General features: G+C 45.1%; 1 protein-coding gene across 1 annotated transcript in view; it reads left to right on the plus strand.

Annotated features, from left to right (window-relative positions):
- The window catches only part of LOC126236297 (macrophage mannose receptor 1-like), a 70,214-nt gene extending 50,195 nt beyond the window's left edge, over positions 1-20,019 (plus strand). Inside the window, exons 5-6 of the mRNA XM_049945489.1 lie at positions 2,362-2,754; positions 19,698-20,019. Of these exons, the coding sequence (XP_049801446.1) occupies positions 2,362-2,754; positions 19,698-19,864 (560 nt within the window). The 3' untranslated portion in view covers positions 19,865-20,019. The remainder of the gene's footprint in view (positions 1-2,361; positions 2,755-19,697) is intronic.
- The last annotated feature ends 218 nt before the right edge of the window (positions 20,020-20,237 follow it).

The raw sequence follows: 20,237 nt of genomic DNA on the forward strand, positions 1-20,237 counted from the left end.
CTTTCATTACGATCTGAAGATATCAAGTTCTTTTGAATGTGCCTTTTAAATTTCCGTCAGGCATATGGGTCGGTATTTTGGTCGCTGTATTTTTAATTGTTCAATAAACATCATGAAATATTTTATTTAAGTAACACATTTACTGAACTATTTTCGTGTGTATCCAGTTTCCTTTTATTAGATTAAAGCATCAGTTATCAGAAACAGTTTGGGACGGGGGTTATCTGATAACTGATATTTTGGGTAACCGATCATTTACTAAAACATGTTGTACTAGTGCTATGAAACAGATATACTACGTTAAGCACAAAAGAATGAATATACATTTGTGTGTAACATAATACAATTAACACAACTGAATGCGTAACATAGATTGAAAAGTTCAAAACTGCTGTTACAGTACAATTTAGGAAAATAATTCGAAAAAATGTTTTTGCTTGAGAATAGTCTCTTTTTGCGCTAAATGTCGCAAAGCGTTTTAAAGACGGTGTGACTCACATTACTCATGTTGTTATGAGCACTTCGTAGCCTTCTCACGCCAATGAAGTGATTCCTTGCAGGATGGTCCCTTTTTATCACGGACATTCGCACTGGTCTATGTCGCCGACGACACGAACTTATTTCATCGCCCGTAAATACTTGATTGCCATTCATCATCTTGTTCCAGACTGTCTTGAATGATTTCGAGATTGCAAGATGATGCTTTTTTTAGTTCGAGAACAGGTACAGTGCCATACCATTCTATAGAAAATCTTGTCTCTATTCATGAATTCCTTTAGATTTTATCTGTGACAACCAACATTTTTATTCCATTATTGCACGGAGAACTTCTCTGATGAGCAAATGTGGCCTGTGTGTTCCAATAACATTTCCCCATACCACAGCAGCGATGCGGTATTTTGTTCCCTTCAAGCCATGCGCTGACGATTGAGAGAAATTATCGATTTATTTCTTGTCCTTGAGTACATACCTGTATAATCCATGTGTAAACTGTGGTATCTTAATTACGATTTTTTGATATTTTCATTGTTTTTATGTGCAAACTTCCATCTTCGTTGACAAGTAGACTCACAAATTTGGTAATGGGATCAATGTTCTTTTTGATGTCCGACTTTGATACATTTCCAACTCCATATTCCGAGCTGACTTGATCCACTAACACTTGTTTACCAGGCCTACTACTTTAAGTTTATAGGAAAAACTAAGAACGAAGAATTCAGTTTTCGTTACCATTGCTAACTGCACAAAAACAGCATTACCGGCCAGAAACATAGGTTCGGACGTCAACGCAGAATACACATAACGGCGATTTGTACTCAGGGGGAAACTGCAGAGCCGACGAGCTCAGCGCCAGCAGAGCTTACGCATGGAACTCCTATAAATCTGAACATGACGACAAGAAAGTAATCGGTCAACAAATATTTAGTTTCAAAAGTATTCAGACTATTTACGCTCTAGATTGAGATTTTCACTCTGCAGCGGAGTGTGCGCTGATATAAAGCTGTGAGGACCGGGCGTAAGTTGTGCTTCGGTAGCTCAGATGGTAGAGCACTTGCCCTCGAAAGGCCACGGTCCCGAGTTCGAGTATTGGTCGGGCACACAGTTTTAATCTGCCAGGAAGTTTCATATCAGCGCACACTCCGCTGCAGAGTGAAAATCTCATTCTGTAAACATCCCCCAGGCTGTGGCTAAGCCATGTCTCCGCAGTATACTTTCTTTCAGGAGTGCAAGTTCTGCTAGGTTCGCAGGAGAGCTTCTGTTAAGTTTGGAAGGTAGGAGACGAGGTACCGGCAGAAGTAAAGCTGTGAGGACCGGGCGTGAGTCGTGCTTCGGTAGCTCAGATGGTAGAGCACTTGCCCGCGAAAGGCGGAGACATGGCTTAGCCACAGCCTGGGGGATGTTTCCAGAATGAGATTTTCACTCTGCAGCGGAGTGTGCGCTGATATAAAGCTGTGAGGACCGGGCGTGAGTTGTGCTTCGGTAGCTCAGATGGTAGAGTTCGAGTCTCGGTCGGGCACACAGTTTTAATCTGCCAGGAAGTTTTATTTACGCCCTATTGTACTTTTTTCCTAGAATATGGTTAAGTTCATTTGTCTATCATAAAATGAAGACTTCCACAACCGAATGATTTAGTTGCCGGTTCGTCTTCCGGTATGTAAGGCCATGGTCCATGGAAAACTTTTTTTCAGGCGGCTTTGTTCGAAACGTGAGGAACAAAAATGTTTCACAGACTACGACCAGTCAGTCGAGAAGTTTCTTTTGTCTTGTTCCGCTGTAATACCTGCCGCAGGACTCCCAGCGTGACGTAAGTATATAGTTAACCAAATCCCGTTTCTTATTGACTCACTTACTCTTCATCAGGTCGCCCAGTGTCGTACCTGCCGTGGATGCCAAATGAGCCTAGCAACGGTAACGGCGATGGCGAGGACTGCGTCGACGTCCGCAACGACGGACTGCTGAACGACGGAAAATGCGGTGGTGTAGAGCCATTCCTATGCGAGCGCCGTCTTACGGTGGGCGTACCCAATTCCTACACGTGGTCCGAGGAAGCAGGGCGCTTCTACAAGGTCCACGAGGAGAAAAAAGCGTATGCGGCGGCAGCCCAAGTTTGCCGTTCCGAGAACGCGACGCTGGCTGTACCTGACACTTGGAGCCGAGGTCTGACAGTGTTGCGTCTCTTGGAGCCGACCTACAATGGCTACCTCTTGGGCTTCAAGGATGAGGCTGTTGAAGGCGACTTCGTTACTGAAACAGGTTGGTACAGATATTTTTTTTTTTTTTGTATTTCTCCTGACTGCTCCGCAAAACATAACATCCACAATGGGCGTAATGCTGTCGGATCAGAGTAAATACTACAAAAGTAATGCACTAGTTGTTTCTTGCGCCCGACGACTTTAGACATTGCACTGAGAAGTAGTAAAACTCACTACTACCTTTGTTCTTGGGTCTGGAGAATGCAATATTAGGATTATCTTCCCTGGTTGCCCTCTAACTGCATGATTAACAACCAGTTGCAATTTGAAGCGAAAATACGAAACCAGTCAGAACATTATGACTACCGCTCCGCTATCGATATAAACCTGTCTAGGAGATAGCAGCGTCACCTGGAAAGGTGTGACTGTCAGTCATACACACGCACGGTGCACGTAGTATCAATGGGAGTGCTGTAGAATCGGGAAGGCGCGTGATCTGAGTTTGACGGAAGGCAGACTGCGATGGCCCGGAAACTGCACCACTCACCGGGTGTTCGAGGAGTGCTGTGATGAGTGTTTTCAACACGTGGCGAAACCAATGTGAAACCACGTCCAGGCGTCGTCGTGTTGGGCAGCCACCACTCATTACAGATGTTGGGCGTCGTAGGCTGAACAAACTGGTAAAATCCCGGCGGAGGTTCGAGTCCTCCCTCGGGCATGGGTGTGTGTGTTTGTCCTTAGGATAATTTAGGTTAAGTAGTGTGTAAACTTAGGAACTGATGACCTTAGCAGTTAAGACCCATAAGATTTCACACACATTTGAACATTTGAAACTGGTAAAACAGGACAGGCGGTGAACTGTGGTGAAACTAATATCAGATTTTCCATAATGGGCGGAGTACAAGTGTGTCTGAACACACAGCGTGTTGAACATTCGTAACGGTGGACGTCCACAGATGACGGCCTATGCATGTGCCATTGCATACACCACGACATCGCCAACTACGACTGCTACGGGCACGCCACTATCGGCGCTGTACGTTAGCGCAGTTGCAGAGCGTTGCATGATCTGATGAATCCCGACACTCTCTTCATCACGCCAATGGGAGGGCGCGAATCCGTCGTCTTCCAGGGGAACTACACTCCTGTAAATTGAAATAAGAACACCGTGAATTCATTGTCCCAGGAAGGGAAAACTTTATTGACACATTCCTGGGGTCAGATACATCACATGATCACACTGACAGAACCACAGGCACATAGACACAGGCAACAGAGCATGCACAATGTCGGCACTAGTACAGTGTATATCCACCTTTCGCAGCAATGCAGGCTGCTATTCTCCCATGGAGACGATCGTAGAGATGCTGGATGTAGTCCTGTGGAACGGCTTGCCATGCCATTTCCACCTGGCGCCTCAGTTGGACCAGCGTTCGTGCTGGACGTGCAGACCGCGTGAGACGACGCTTCATCCAGTCCCAAACATGCTCAATGGGGGACAGATCCGGAGATCTTGCTGGCCAGGGTAGTTGACTTACACCTTCTAGAGCACGTTGGGTGGCACGGGATACGTGCGGACGTGCATTGTCCTATTGGAACAGCAAGTTCCCTTGCCTGTCTAGGAATGGTAGAACGATGGGTTTGATGACGGTTTGGATGTACCGTGCACTATTCAGTGTCCCCTCGACGATCACCAGTGGTGTACGGCCAGTGTAGGAGATCGCTCCCCACACCATGATGCCGGGTGTTGGCCCTGTATGCCTCGGTCGTATGCAGTCCTGATTGTGGCGCTCACCTGCACGGCGCCAAACACGCATACGACCATCATTGGCACCAAGGCAGAAGCGACTCTCATCGCTGAAGACGACACGTCTCCATTCGTCCCTCCATTCACGCCTGTCGCGACACCACTGGAGGCGGGCTGCACGATGTTGGGGCGTGAGCGGAAGACGGCCTAACGGTGTGCGGGACCGTAGCCCAGCTTCATGGAGACGGTTGCGAATGGTCCTCGCCGATACCCCAGGAGCAACAGTGTCCCTAATTTGCTGGGAAGTGGCGGTGCGGTCCCCTACGGCACTGCGTAGGATCCTACGGTCTTGGCGTGCATCCGTGCGTCGCTGCGGTCCGGTCCCAGGTCGACGGGCACGTGCACCTTCCGCCGACCACTGGCGACAACATCGATGTACTGTGGAGACCTCACGCCCCACGTGTTGAGCAATTCGGCGGTACGTCCACCCGGCCTCCCGCATGCCCACTATACGCCCTCGCTCAAAGTCCGTCAACTGCACATACGGTTCACGTCCACGCTGTCGCGGCATGCTACCAGTGTTAAAGGCTGCGATGGAGCTCCGTATGCCACGGCAAACTGGCTGACACTGACGGCGGCGGTGCACAAATGCTGCGCAGCTAGCGCCATTCGACGGCCAACACCGCGGTTCCTGGTGTGTCCGCTGTGCCGTGCGTGTGATCATTGCTTGTACAGCCCTCTCGCAGTGTCCGGAGCAAGTATGGTGGGTCTGACACACCGGTGTCAATGTGTTCTTTTTTCCATTTCCAGGAGTGTATTCCTTGATACCTGTACTGCGAGGCGGAGACAAGCTGGCGGCGGTTTCGTTATACTGTGGAGAACGGGCAAGTGAAGTTCATGCATGGCACCATGGGAGGACAAGGAGTATGGTACACTGGCTGCACACCAGGTACAGTCCTTCATGACGATCGTGTTTCCCGGCGACAGTGGCTTTTTTTAACAAAATATTGCGCAGCATCACAAGACCGGGAGTGTGGTGGAATGGTTCCAGTAATTCAGTGGCGAATTACAATTGATCTGCTGGTCTTCCAGCTCGCCAGATTTGAACTTGATTGAACACATCTTGGATGTGATGGAACGTGGCGTCAGAGCTCACGACCCCCTCTCTGGAATTTACGGAAATTAGGTGACTTGTGTGTGCAGATACGATGCCATCTCTTTCCAGCGACCTACCAACGGCTCGTTGCTTCAGCGCCACGACGCGTCGCTGCTGTTATCCGTGCCAAAGGTGGACATACTGCTAGGTGGACATAACGTTCTGGCTGATCAGTGTACGCTGTAAGTACACTTCTGAAAACTTAGGAACATTGATTTATTGACAGGACGTAAACAGGAATAATCTAGATTGAGAAAGAAAAGTTATGAAATATATATTAACGTGACACCAAGTAAATCTATAATCATCACAGCATAGCCCAGGAAGGAACTATAAAGAAAGCCTATTTCTGGCTGAATTGCTGAAGAGTCAATTAATTCAACACCATACTGTTCCTCTTGCTGTAGGGATAATACTGTTTCTGGAAAGAACTGAAATACTTTCTTATCAGGTGTCTAAATACTGCTTGTCATTAATTTTAAGCCGTATTAACTAGACGATAATGTTAAACAACTATCGAAGTAGTAATCTAGCTACACATTCTGTTTATTATCCAGAAGACGATGCTCTCTTGTCAATGGAATAAGCTAAAACAGGAAAAGTACTTAATATTAATGATAAGCAATGTTTCATCCATCTTCGAGTAAACAAAATGGGGTGAAACTTGGCTTCATGAACACAATGTAAGTAAATGGATAACGAGTTGATTTCGCACTTTCTGATCAGAAATACGAATTTCTGACACTGTAATACATAATTAATTGTATTTTTAATTGTTGTCAGATAACGCGCATACGCACTGGATGGTCAACCTCAGTGATATTTCCTTTTTCTGTTTAATAATACCTCATTAACGGGCTGAACACTTCTGATTACAATGTCGTCACTATCCTCATATTTTTGAGATTACATGTCATCTGAAAAATTAATTTGGTGGTTTTACTAGAAATGTCCAACCGGTTTTTCCCCTTTTTTGTTTTCTGACAAAAAACACCATTTGTGTAAAATTTTAACTCTGTACAGTAGTAGTGAAATAGTGTATTTCATATAGCCGAACAAACAAGACATTTTACCAAGGATTTTGGAGGTTAAATGAATTTCATCCGTAGTGGATGCTGTTGAACTCCCTGACTGTTCCTTTATAGGGTGTAGAAAAACCTATTTTGGATTTTAATCCTGATTGAAGGCAAAAGGCAGGAGTTTTAAGTTCCATGATAATTATTCTCTTCCCTGTAGCGTAACCCTTAACTCATTGAGGCCTGGAAAAAAAAGACAGGTAGATGTGGAGCGGCTCGTCCTGATCCTTCGCATTGGAATGAAAAATGCTTAAGGCCAATCAGAGTACTTTCTTTGATTGCCAGGATATTTTTGCAACTCTAAGAGGTTCCCAAACGTAGTCATAGCTGTCGCACTTACGAAACGCTGTGGGTGGCTAAATGGAACTTAGAGCTCTACAAAGTCTCGCTCTCCAACTTGTGCAGGAAATGAAATCAAAGTAAATGATTCTGTACAAATTCTGACTTGCTTAATATTTGCTGAATTCAATACAATTATGTGCTTTTCAGCGGGTAAGTATATATCTTATACCTTGTAGCTACAAATAGGCCGGACTTTATCGACAACGTCAGTGTAGAAACGGGGATTAGTGATAATGTGTCATTGTAGCAACTATTGTTGCGGAAGTTAATGAATCAGTTAAGAAGGCTATGAGAGTGTTTCTTCTAGAAAAAGTAGATAAGCAGTGTTTGTCATCTCAATTGGACAGTGAAATGAGATCACTTAGTTCGAGAAAAATTGACGTAGGAGAATTATGGGTAAAACTTGAAGAAGATTGTGTATTGTGGTCTTGAGAATAATGTGCCTAGTAAGTGGATTAGGGAGAGAAAACTCCCACTCTGGTTTAATTACGGGTTTCGGAAAATGCTGAGGAAACAAGAGTCCGTTGCACTCTTGCCTCAAAAAAGAACGCTCAAATGACGACAAGCAAAGGTTAGTAGAGAATCGTGCATCTGTGAACAGATCTATGCGTGAAGCATACATCATACCTTAGCAAACGACGTGACAGAGAACCCGACAAACTTCTGGTCCTATGCAAAATGGCTAAGTGTGACTTGTTGACCAGTCTGGTGTGGCAGTTGAAGATAGCAAATCGAAAGCCGAAGTTTTAAATTTCACGTTCAAGCAATCGTTCATGCAAGAGAATCGTACAATATACCGTCGTTCGACCATCGAACAGACTCAGCTGCGGACGACATGATAATAAGCGTCCCTGGCGTAGAGAAACAACTGTAGAAGTTGAAAACAAATAAGTAACCAAATACGGATGGAATCCCAAATCAATTTTCAAAGAGTACTCTACGGCACTGACTCTTTATTTAGCTTGCATTTATCGGGAATCTGTCGCCCAGGGCAATATCCCAAGCGACTGGTAAAGAAAGCAGTTGACTCTTGTGTATAAGAAGGGCAAAAGAACCGAGCCGCAAAATTACAGACCAACATCTCTAACATCGGTCTGCTGCAGAGTCCTTTCAATTCGAATACAATACATTTTGTTGGGACAGAAGCTTATGTCCATGAATTAGCATGGGTTTAGAAAGCATCACTGCTTCGAAACTCAGTTTGCCCTTTTCTCACATGATATACTGCGAACTGTCGATGAAGGGAAACCGATAGATTCCATATTTCTAGATTTTTGGGAAGTGTTTGACACGGTGCCCCATCGCAGGTCGTTAAAGAAGGCATGCACTTATGGAATGGCTTCACAGATAAGTGAGTGGCTCAGAGATTTCTTAAATAATAGAGCCCAGTATGTTGGTCTCGATGGTGAGTGTTCATCACAGACAAGGGTATCGTGAGGAGAGTCCTAGGGAAGTGCGACAGGACTTTACTCTCTACATACATAAATAATGTGGAGGACAGCTTGGGCAGTAATCTGTGGCTGTATGCTGATGATGCTGCGGCGCACGGCAAGGTGTCGCAGTTTCTCGTTGGTGTGATGCATGACAGCTAGCTCTAAATGTAAAAGAATGTAAGTTAATGCGTGTGAGTAGGAAAATGAAACCCGTAATGTTCGGATACAGCATTATTAGTGTCTCGCTTGATACAATCACCTCATTGCAATATCTCGGCGTAACGTTGCAAAGTGATATGAAATGGAACGAGCATGTGAGGATTGTCGACTTTGTTCTAGTGGTTTGTCTGTAAAGCAGAGCGCATGTAGGACGCCAGTGCGAGCCTATCTTCAGTTCTGCTCAAGTGTTTGGGATGCGTACTAGGTTGGATCAAAGGAAGACGTCGAAGCAGCTCAGAGATGGGTTGATATACACTCCTGGAAATTGAAATAAGAACACCGTGAATTCATTGTCCCAGGAAGGGGAAACTTCATTGACACATTCCTGGGGTCAGATACATCACATGATCACACTGACAGAACCACAGGCACATAGACACAGGCAACAGAGCATGCACAATGTCGGCACTAGTACAGTGTATATCCACCTTTCGCAGCAATGCAGGCTGCTATTCTCCCACGGAGACGATCGTAGAGATGCTGGATGTAGTCCTGTGGAACGGCTTGCCATGCCATTTCCACCTGGCGCCTCAGTTGGACCAGCGTTCGTGCTGGACGTGCAGACCGCGTGAGACGACGCTTCATCCAGTCCCAAACATGCTCAATGGGGGACAGATCCGGAGATCTTGCTGGCCAGGGTAGTTGACTTACACCTTCTAGAGCACGTTGGGTGGCACGGGATACATGCGGACGTGCATTGTCCTGTTGGAACAGCAAGTTCCCTTGCCGGTCTAGGAATGGTAGAACGATGGGTTCGATGACGGTTTGGATGTACCGTGCACTATTCAGTGTCCCCTCGACGATCACCAGTGGTGTACGGCCAGTGTAGGAGATCGCTCCCCACACCATGATGCCGGGTGTTGGCCCTATGTGCCTCGGTCGTATGCAGTCCTGATTGTGGCGCTCACCTGCACGGCGCCAAACACGCATACGACCATCATTGGCACCAAGGCAGAAGCGACTCTCATCACTGAAGACGACACGTCTCCATTCGTCCCTCCATTCACGCCTGTCGCGACACCACTGGAGGCGGGCTGCACGATGTTGGGGCGTGAGCGGAAGACGGCCTAACGGTGTGCGGGACCGTAGCCCAGCTTCATGGAGACGGTTGCGAATGGTCCTCGCCGATACCCCAGGAGCAACAGTGTCCCTAATTTGCTGGGAAGTGGCGGTGCGGTCCCCTACGGCACTGCGTAGGATCCTACAGTCTTGGCGTGCATCCGTGCGTCGCTGCGGTCCGGTCCCAGGTCGACGGGCACGTGCACCTTCCGCCGACCACTGGCGACAACATCGATGTACTGTGGAGACCTCACGCCCCACGTGTTGAGCAATTCGGCGGTACGTCCACCCGGCCTCCCGCATGCCCACTATACGCCCTCGCCCAAAGTCCGTCAACTGCACATACGGTTTACGTCCACGCTGTCGCGGCATGCTACCAGTGTTAAAGTCTGCGATGTAGCTCCGTATGCCACGGCAAACTGGCTGACACTGATGGCGGCGGTGCACAAATGCTGCGCAGCTAGCGCCATTCGACGGCCAACACCGCGGTTCCTGGTGTGTCCGCTGTGCCGTGCGTGTGATCATTGCTTGTACAGCCCTCTCGCAGTGTCCGGAGCAAGTATGGTGGGTCTGACACACCGGTGTCAATGTGTTCTTTTTTCCATTTCCAGGAGTGTATTTGTTACTGGTAAGTTCTAACATCAAGCAAGTGTTACTGAGAGGCTTCGGAAACTCAAATGGGAATCCCTGGAGAACAGGCGATATTCTTTTTGAGGGATTCTGCTGAGAAGATTTAGAGAAACGATATTCGAAGCTGACTGCAGAACGACTCTGCTGTCTCCTACTTACATTGCACGCAAGGACCAAGAAGATAAGATACCAGTATTTAGAGCTCACCCGAAGGCATAGTCTGCCCCTATAGTTGAGTGGTCAGCGTGACGGATTGCCGTCCTACGTGCCCGGGTTCAATTCCCGGCTGGGTCGGGACTGGATGTTGTGCTGTCTTCATCATCATTTCATCCCCATCCGGCGCGGAGGTCGCCCAATGTGGCGTCGAATGTAATAAGACCTGCAGCAAGGCGGCCGGACCTGTCCCGCGATATGCCTCCTGGCCAATGACGCCAAACGCTCATTTCCATTTCATCCGAAGGTATAGAGACAGTCTTTTTCCCTCGTTTTATATGCTAGTGGAACAGGAAAGGAAATGACTAGTACTGGTACGGGGTACTGTCCGCCACGCGCAGTATGGTGGTTTGCGCAGTATCGATGTGCGAGTAGATGTAGACGTTTCAAAAGCGTGAGCACATAAATGTGTATCCACAAATAACTCACCAAAGATTCTTTCAGATCTTGCAGTTTGGATTCAAGATGGAAAGAAGTGACCCTTATTCGATTCCTTTATATCTTGGTCAATGAATTATCATGTCTTTGTTTAGTTTATCTCTTTCAATTACATTTTTCCTCATGCAACAGTAGCCGGTCACTGCATCAAATACACTTCAAAGACAGTTATTATGGTAGTTTATTATAGAAATTATTACTGTCAGTACTCCGTGGAGCACGTCAGGAACGCAGATTATGGAATGGGGTCATGGAGTTACGTGTATCTGACCCGAAGTTTCCCCATTTTCAAGTGTCTTTGGAGCTGTTATTGGTTCAAATGACTCTAAGCACTATGGGACTCAACTGCTGAGGTCATTAGTCCCCTAGAACTTAGAACTAGTTAAACCTAACTAACCTAAGGACACCACAAACATCCATGCCCGAGGCAGGATTCGAACCTGCGACCGTAGCGGTCTTGCGGTTCCAGACTGCAGCGCCTTTAACCGCACGGCCACTTCGGCCGGCAGCTGTTATTGTATGTATTTCAGTCTCTAATATTATTTTATGTGTTTATATAGCTTTTTAGCTACGTTTGTGTTGTGTATTATCTTGTCTTAGTGCGCATGTCTGGTTTATCTTTTCTTTTCGTATTACTGTATTATGTTCCATTTTCTCTATTATCACGCTGCCACTTAGTGTTATTGTTACGTTTTGTCTGGGTGCCAGTCTATACATCCTGTCTATTGCGTATTCTTCTTGTATTATTACTGAAATAGTGTCCATTGTTCTGACTAGGTCTGCCCATTGGTCTGGATTCCTGAGAGAGTTGTACAAGTTGTTGTGTATCATACTTTGTCGTCTGGCATTTGTATGCGCAGTGCTCTGTACTCCTACATGATCAGGGAGCCAATTTTCCTACAAGCGCGTTCTAAGTTCTGGCGGTTGTTCATCCGTCCTTAGTGCATCGGAAATGTACCATGTGCGGTTAAGAAATGTATCATTCTACGGCTTCAGGTGGCGTGTTTTATTCCTTATCTTTCCCTGGTGTTCGGATCAAAATCCTACACTCTCCGGCGCTTTTCGCATGTGTCACACTACCTTTGCTATATATTAAACCGCCCTATCTTAAGATATGGTTTATCGGTGATACTTTCTTCTGCGAACGCTCTTATTTTGTCCCTGAAACGCATCACAGTTCAATATGGCGATGTCCACTGGAAAGACGCCAAAGACTACGCAGAGGACTCAAGAGAGATAGTTACAATGGCTCCTCATAGCTGCAGAAGCACACCTCTCTACCTGCACCTCACAGCAGTCATGATTGTCGCCAGCAGCAATTTCTGTGACAATTTGCGTACCGCGAAGCATATAAGGGAATCAGAAGTTGCATAGAGGTGTATTATTGTGGTGTGTTAGTGGAAGTCTGTAACCTGCAGTTGCCAGTTTCTGTAGCATTTTTCAGCCTGGTCTTCTACTGTTGGTATTGTGGGTCTTGAAGGAAAGACCTTTGTTTATCGCAATTCTCTGGAATCGTGTCACAAGTCTTAGCTTTAAGTAACGTGTGAAGTGTTTTGTCCGGGACAGTCGTCAGTTTAATTTGCGTTGAAGTACGTCACTGGCTTTCCTCACAAGTTGTACTCCGAAGTTGACCAACAGTTCCGCCAGCAGGTGGCCGGCATATGCCAGGATTCCGTCACCTCTGTCAATGCTCCCCACGAGATGTACTAGAGGTTCCGTTGCTAGACCCCAGAAGATGGGCTTGGGGTTGTGGGTGTGCCTTTGTAATTCTTTTGACCCCATCCCGTTTCTCTTTTGCCCACTCAGCAATCTCGTCCCTACAGTAATCCCGGAGGCTGTGGTACAGTGTGGCCGCTATCAGCAACTCCCTAAGAAGCGCAAATTTCTGAAGCCGTCAGAGGTTGTCAAATACTGCTGCGATGTCTGTCGTTATAAGTTACATATTTCTGATCTTTGTTTTCCATTAGGCGGAGACGTTTTCCTGTCGCGCCGTCAATCGATTTGGTTTCTTCCTAAACTGATTCTGACGCGGGCTAAGCCACATTAGCTCACGGATGACTGTGGTCCGTCGTAAAGAAAGCGTTCCTTGCCTTTCGGAAGTGTATTCAGTAAGTGTGGTTCTTAATCCGTGACTTTCTTGACGATTATTGTATTTGCTGGTTCCAACATTACGATGTTGTAGGAACTCCACGTGGATGCCATCGGTTTCTCTTTAGTCTTGGTATAGCTTGCGTGACCTCCTCTCACGTAAATGCGCAAGTGACTATTTCAATTCACTAGTCAAGCTGTAGTGTACTGTGCTTAGGTTGAAATGTTCAAAATGGTTCAAATGGCTCTGAGCACTATGGGACTTAACATCTGTGGTCATCAGTCCCCTAGAACTTAGAACTACTTAAACCTAACTAACCTAAGGACATCACACACATCCATGCCCGAGGCTGGACTCGAACCTGCGACCGTAGCGGTCACGCGGTTCCAGACTGAAGCGCCTAGAACCGCACGGCCACACCGGCCGGCTCACGGTTGAAATGTATCTGATGGTCTATTTATTCAGCGTCATCAGGTGTTTTTGTAGTAAATATTCTACAGTGCCTCTCCACTTGTTTATACATATATTCCTCTGTCTTCATCCAGTCTGCCTTCTTATTCTCTGGCATTGTTTGCTAGTTGGTAGTATTTTTCAGCTTTTCTTGTTTTTCTTAGGTTTGAGTGTTCGTGTGACCATGGGATTTTTGAGAGTTTTGATTTATTGTTCGTGGTATTGCTGTCCTTTGTGCTGGCTGTATCATTTCGGTCAGTTTACGGATTGTGTAGTCCACGCTTCCTGTACGTTTTGCAGAGGATACATGGAAATGCCGTTTGGCTAGGGCCTCCCGTCGGATAAAAAAAAAAGTGTGTGAAATCTTATGAGACTTAACTGCTAAGGTCAACAGCCCCTATCCTTACACACTACTTAACCTAAATTATCCTAAGGACCAACACACACACCCATGCCAGAGTGAGGACTCGAACCTCTGCCGGGACCAGCCGCACAGTCCATGACTGTTGCGTTTCAGACTGCTCGGCTAATCACGCGCGGCCCCCGTCGAGTAGACCGTTCATTTGGTGCAAGTCTTTCGAGTTGGCACCACTTCGGCGACTTGCGTGTCGATGGGGATGAAATGATGATGATAAGGATAACACAACACCCAGTCCCTGAGCGGAGAAAATCTCCGAACCAGCCGGGAATCGAACCCGGGCCGTTAGGTTTGACATTCCGTCGTGCTGACCACTCAGCTACCATGGGCGGACTTGCAGAGCACAATTTGATACGATTTCTCGCTATCTCGGTCCGTGGAGTAAGAATTTCTCGTTGCATACATCTTCTATTAAGTTGTCTGTCTGTGATTTTATTGTGATCCAATTGTGGTCAATTTATGTGCAAACTTCGTGGGAGGTCTAAATCTCCTATTGGTGTCAGGGCTTCATTATTTACGACAGAGATATCTATTACGTCTCCGTCAAGCGTTCCCTCGAAAAGTTAGTGGCTGTCCGTCCCTCCCTGTTCAGAATATGTAGATTCTTCAGGGCATGTAGATTCTGTTCAGGTAGTGTATCGTTTACTATTCTTCCTCTATCGTCGGTTGTGTTGGGAGAGCCATTACACCGTTTTTTGCGTTAATGTACGCGCACTCTAAAACCTTCTGTGTCTCACAGATTGTGCAAACTTTCCTAATGTAATGTGCCCGCGTTTCTACATATAATGCTATGACTCAAATGTATGTCCCCATAAGAGTGCCATTGTTACTATTTTATTTTTTTACTATTTGCTTGTTACAGTGTTGTCTCATTTTACTTACTACAACATTTTTAGACTATACATATAACGGCAGTCATTCGGATTTGGTCACCGGTAACTGATATTGTTCTTGGAGGAATCCATGGGAATCGACCATTTCTGGAATAAGGTTACGGTTCTTGGAGAGAAATTACGTCGACAGTGAGTTCCGCCGCTACTTCCGTTAATTCTACGGTTATTATCCTACTTCTTCGGATTTTTATAAAGTGTTCTTTTTCGTGACGGTCATTTTGTAAAGACATCGCAGTCAGGCGTTGTCTTGGTATGGGAGAAATGAACTTTCAAGTGCACGTACAAGATCTTTATACACTTTGTCGAGTTCTGGTTCTTCAGAGCGACTCTTACAGGTGTTCCCCATTAAGTCACATAGTTCGGCTCATGTGATGTAGGTATACTGCCCATAGTAACATTCTGCTGGCTCAGTTGTAGGGCAACAAATTTTATTCCCTTGTGGATGTGTTAATCGCTAACCTCTAAACAGTCTGGAAGCTGTCCTTATTTTCTAGTCTGTATAGTCCCTGGTCTTCTTTTAACTTGCCATGGTCTATAGTGGACTAGTTAGGGTTAGCTGCTATTTTTTGTGGTCCCGTGGTTTGTTTTGCATTTACCAAGCAAAATGTTGCTGTCTTGGGGTAAGCACTTTCCCGTTCTGGAGTAACCAGAATTTTTGAGCGGGTTGATTCGCCATTTGTTTTAGTGACAACTCCTGACACCCAATTATGTGTGATCAAATGTCTGCATTTTGCAGAGTCGTATTTCTTGTCATACCCGGTTTTACGTTATAATGTGTTAGACAATTTTAATCGTAGCACATTGGTTCTGTCTTGGAAAACTGTCACATGCTGAATTTGTTGTTGTTGTGGTCTTCAGTCGTGAGACTGGTTTGATGCAGCTCTCCATGCTACTCTATCCTGTGCAAGCTTCTTCATCTCCTAGTACTTACTGCAACCTACATCCTTCTGAATCTGCTTAGAGCCGGCCGAAGTGGCCGTGCGGTTAAAGGCGCTGCAGTCTGGAACCGCAAGACCGCTACGGTCGCAGGTTCGAATCCTGCCTCGGGCATGGATGTTTGTGATGTCCTTAGGTTAGTTAGGTTTAACTAGTTCTAAGTTCTAGGGGACTAATGACCTCAGCAGTTGAGTCCCATAGTACTCAGAGCCAATCTGCTTAGTGTATTCATCTCTTGGTCTCCCTCTACGATTTTTACCCTCCACGCTGCCCTCCAATGCTAAATTTGTGATCCCTTGATGCCACAGAACATGTCCTACCAACCGGTCCCTTCTTCTTGTCAAGTTGCGCCATAAATTTCTCTTCTCCCCAATTCTGTTCAATACCTCCTCATTGCTTATGTGATCTACCCATCTAATCTTCAGCATTCTTCTGTAGCACCACATATCGAAAGCTTCTATTCTCTTCTTGTCCAAACTATTTATCGTCCAAGTTTCATTTCCATGCATGGCTACACTCCATACAAATACTTTCAGAAACGACTTCCTATCACTTAAATCTATACTCGATGTTAACAAATTTCTCTTCTTCAGCAACGCTTTCCTTGTCATTGCCAGTCTACTTTTTATATCCTCTCTGCTTCGACCATCATCAGTTATTTTGCTCCCCAAATAGCAAAACTCCTTTACTACTTTAAGTGTCTCATTTCCTAATCTAATTCCCGCAACATCACCCGACTTAATTCGACTACATGACATTATCCTCGTTTTGCTTTTGTTGATGTTCATCTTATATCCTCCTTTCAAGACAATGTCCACTCCGATCAACTGCTCTTCCAAGTCCTTTGCTGTCTCTGACAGAATTACAATGTCATCGGCAGAACCTCAAAGTTTTTATTTCTTCTCCATGGATTTTAATACCTACTCCGAATTTTTCTTTTGTTTCCTTTACTGCTTGCTCAATATACAGATTGAATAACATCGGGGAGAGGCTACAACCCAGTCTCACTCCCTTTCCAACCACTGCTTCCCTTTCATGCCCCTCGACTCTTACAACTGCCAGCTGGTTTCTGTACAAACTGTTAATAGCCTTTCGCTCCCTGTATTTTACCACTGCCACCTTCAGAATTTGAAAGAGAGTATTCCAGTGAACATTGTCAAAAGATTTCTCTAAGTCTACAAATGCTAGAAACGTAGGTTTGCTCTTCCTTAATCTATCTTCCCAGAAAAGTCGTAGGGTCAGTATTGCCTCAAGTGTTCTTTTCTCCAAAGGTCTCTTTAATTTTTCTGTAGGCAGTATCTATCTTACCCCTAGTGAGATAAGCCTCTACATCCTTACATTTGTCCTCTAGGCATCCCTACTTAGCCATTTTGCACTTCCTGTCGACCTCATTTTTGAGATGTTCGTATTCCTTTTTGCCCGCTTCATTTACTGCGTTTTTTTATTTTCTCCTTTCATCAATTAAATTCAGTATTTCTTCTGTTACCCAAGGATTTCTACTAGCCCTCGTCTTTTTACCTACTTGATCCTCTGCTGGTTTCACTACTTCAACCCTCAGAGCTACCTATTCTTCTTCTACTGTGTTTCTTTCCCCCACTTCTGTCAATTCTCCCCTTATGCTCTCCCTGAAACTCTGTACACCCTCTGGTTTAGTCAGTTTATCCGGGTCCCATCTCCTTTTTGCAGTTTCTTCAGTTTTAATCTACAGTTCACAACCAATAGATCGTTGTCAGAGTCCACATCTGCCCCTGGAAATGTCTTACAATTTAAAACCTTGTTCCTAAATCTCTGTCTTACCATTATATAATCTATCTGATACCTTCTAGTATCTCCAGGATTCTTCCATGTATACAACCTTCTTTTATGATTCTTGAACCAAGTTATGCTCTGTGCAAAATTCTACCAGACCGCTTCCTCTTTCATTTCTCTCCCCCAATCCATATTCACCCACTATGTTTCCTTCTCTCCCTTTTCCTACTTTCGAATTCCAGTCACCCATGACTACTAAACTTTCGTCTCCCTTCACTACCTGAATAGTTGCTTTGATCTCATCATACATTTCATCAATTTCTTCATCATCTGCAGAGATAGTTGTCATATAAACTTGTACTACTGTGGGAGACATGGGCTTCGTGTCTATCTTAGCCACAACAATGCGTTCAATATGCTGTTTGTAGTAGCTTACCGGCACTCCTATTTTTTTATTCATTATTATACCTACTCCTGCATTACCCGTATTCGATTTTGTATTTATAACCCTGTAATCACCTGACCAAAAGTCTTGTTCCTACTGCCACCGAACTTCACTTAGTCCCTCTATAACTAACTTTAACCTATCCATTTCCATTTTAAATATTCTAACCTACCTGCCCGATTACGGAATTTGACATTCCATGCTCCGATCCGTAGAACGCCATTTTTCTTTCTCCTGATAACGATGTTCCTGAGTAGTCCCCGCCCGGAGATCCGAATGGGGGACTATTTTACCTCCGGAATATTTTACCCAAGAGGACGCCATCATCACTTAACCATACAGTAAAGCTGCATGCCCTAGGGAAAAATTACGGCTGTAGTTTCCCATTGCTTTCAGCCGTTCGCAGAAGCAGCACAGCAAGGCCGTTTTGATTAGTGTTACAAGGCCAGGTCAGCCAATCATCCAGACTGTTGCCCCAGCAACCACTGAAAAGGCAGCTGCCCCTCTTCAGGAACCACACGTTTGTCTGGTCTCTCAACAGATACCCCTCCGTTGTGGTTTTACCTACGGTACGGCCATCTGTATCGCTGAGGCACCCACGCTTCCCCACCAACGGCAAGGTCCATGGTTCATGGGGTGGGGGGGGGGATGCTGAATTTATACCCCATATATTTTCAGACGCATATTGAAATTTTTATTTTGTCTACTCTGGAACAATGTCGAATTAATTCTCATAACAGACTTTCGGTGCAACCTCCTGCAACATCTGTGTTCTTATTTAGAATACAGCCAAAGATGAACAACCGAGGATGTACTTCAGGTTGGAGCGTATCATTTGCCTTAAATATGTATGTAATTTCGTCTAACATTGAAGTTCCCTTGCGACGCCGTTGATTTTACCTTTTAAATTCGGCCGTGTCCGCAATATTGTTTTTTACTTGCTCCAGTGTTTTCTGTTTCGTACAAATGCTTAATTTGAGCTAACTACGTCGTTACATGATGACGGTTTGAGTTTTTACTATCCGTAGAAGTGCGAGCCAAATATAAAGTGATCTACGAACACGTATATAATATATTCCAAATGTTTGCTTGTAGCGGATGCATTTGTACCTACGCATACAAACTTTCCCAATAGTACGTGGTCACAATACTTCACAGGTTCTATGCCATCACTTAGCACCTGTATTAAAATCTAGAGCTATATTGGCAAGGAAATTGCTATTACACATAAATCTATTTAGGAATATGAACTGAGATAGAATTATAAAAAATAATTTTTTCGGTGACTGAAGTTAACTGTAGTTATGGGTTAACTACTTCCATATGTTCTTTTCGGATATGAAAATCCACTTTCGAGCGTAATCACGGCGGCGAGTTCGTATTTTTACGTTCCAAGTCTCCTTAATCACACTTCCAGTCATTTCCAGCCACTACCATAGTACCTGCGTTGTTGACACTAGACTGCCACTATTGCAGAGATCATCAAGAAGAGTGTCATTTGTAATAGCACCAGTGATGAGCTCGAATTATGGCCACAGAACATCTTAAGCGCATACAAGTCAACATGGAGTTTACTACTACTGTAAATAAGTTTTCTATTCTTACGTTACATATTACCCCCCCCCCCCCTTCATATGTTACCCCCTTTTTACTTTAACAATGCATTAATAATTGTTTCTACTGAGAGTGATGTAGTGTTTACTTTTTACAGGCAGGCACATAAAAGACATGGAATTCCACCCGTGGGGAGTTAACCAGCCGGACAACAACGACCAAGGGAGGCCCGAGAACTGCCTGTCTCTGCAAGGTATAGGCGCATTAAATGACGTACGCTGTGATTCGGAACTGCCCTTCATCTGCGAGATAGTGCCCATATGACGCGATCAGGTTGCCAGAACACAGCGCTGAGGGCGCAAGCGCCGCTCTCCCTCCATACAACGAATAAAGGAAAGTTACTCGGAAGGCACGGACCTAATCTCCGATATTACTAAACTGGTTGATGCACAGAGGAACTCGTGTATGTGACATGTGAATAAAGATTTCGCTGTAAACAGCAGTAGTTGTCATTTTCCTCTTAACCTAGTGTTTCTGACCTTTATTTATTCCATCTGACAAGATGATTGTCATCAGTGTTTTCCATTGAATGAGCAATGGAACTTCGTTATTAATTTCTGTTTCCTTTCCTTTATTTAACAAATTCGTAGAATAAATCGAGTGTTAAACTGTCAGATGCAACCTACGTTCTATTATC

Source organism: Schistocerca nitens, chromosome 2 (assembly GCF_023898315.1).
Source record: "Schistocerca nitens isolate TAMUIC-IGC-003100 chromosome 2, iqSchNite1.1, whole genome shotgun sequence".
Lineage (NCBI taxonomy): Eukaryota > Metazoa > Arthropoda > Insecta > Orthoptera > Acrididae > Schistocerca > Schistocerca nitens.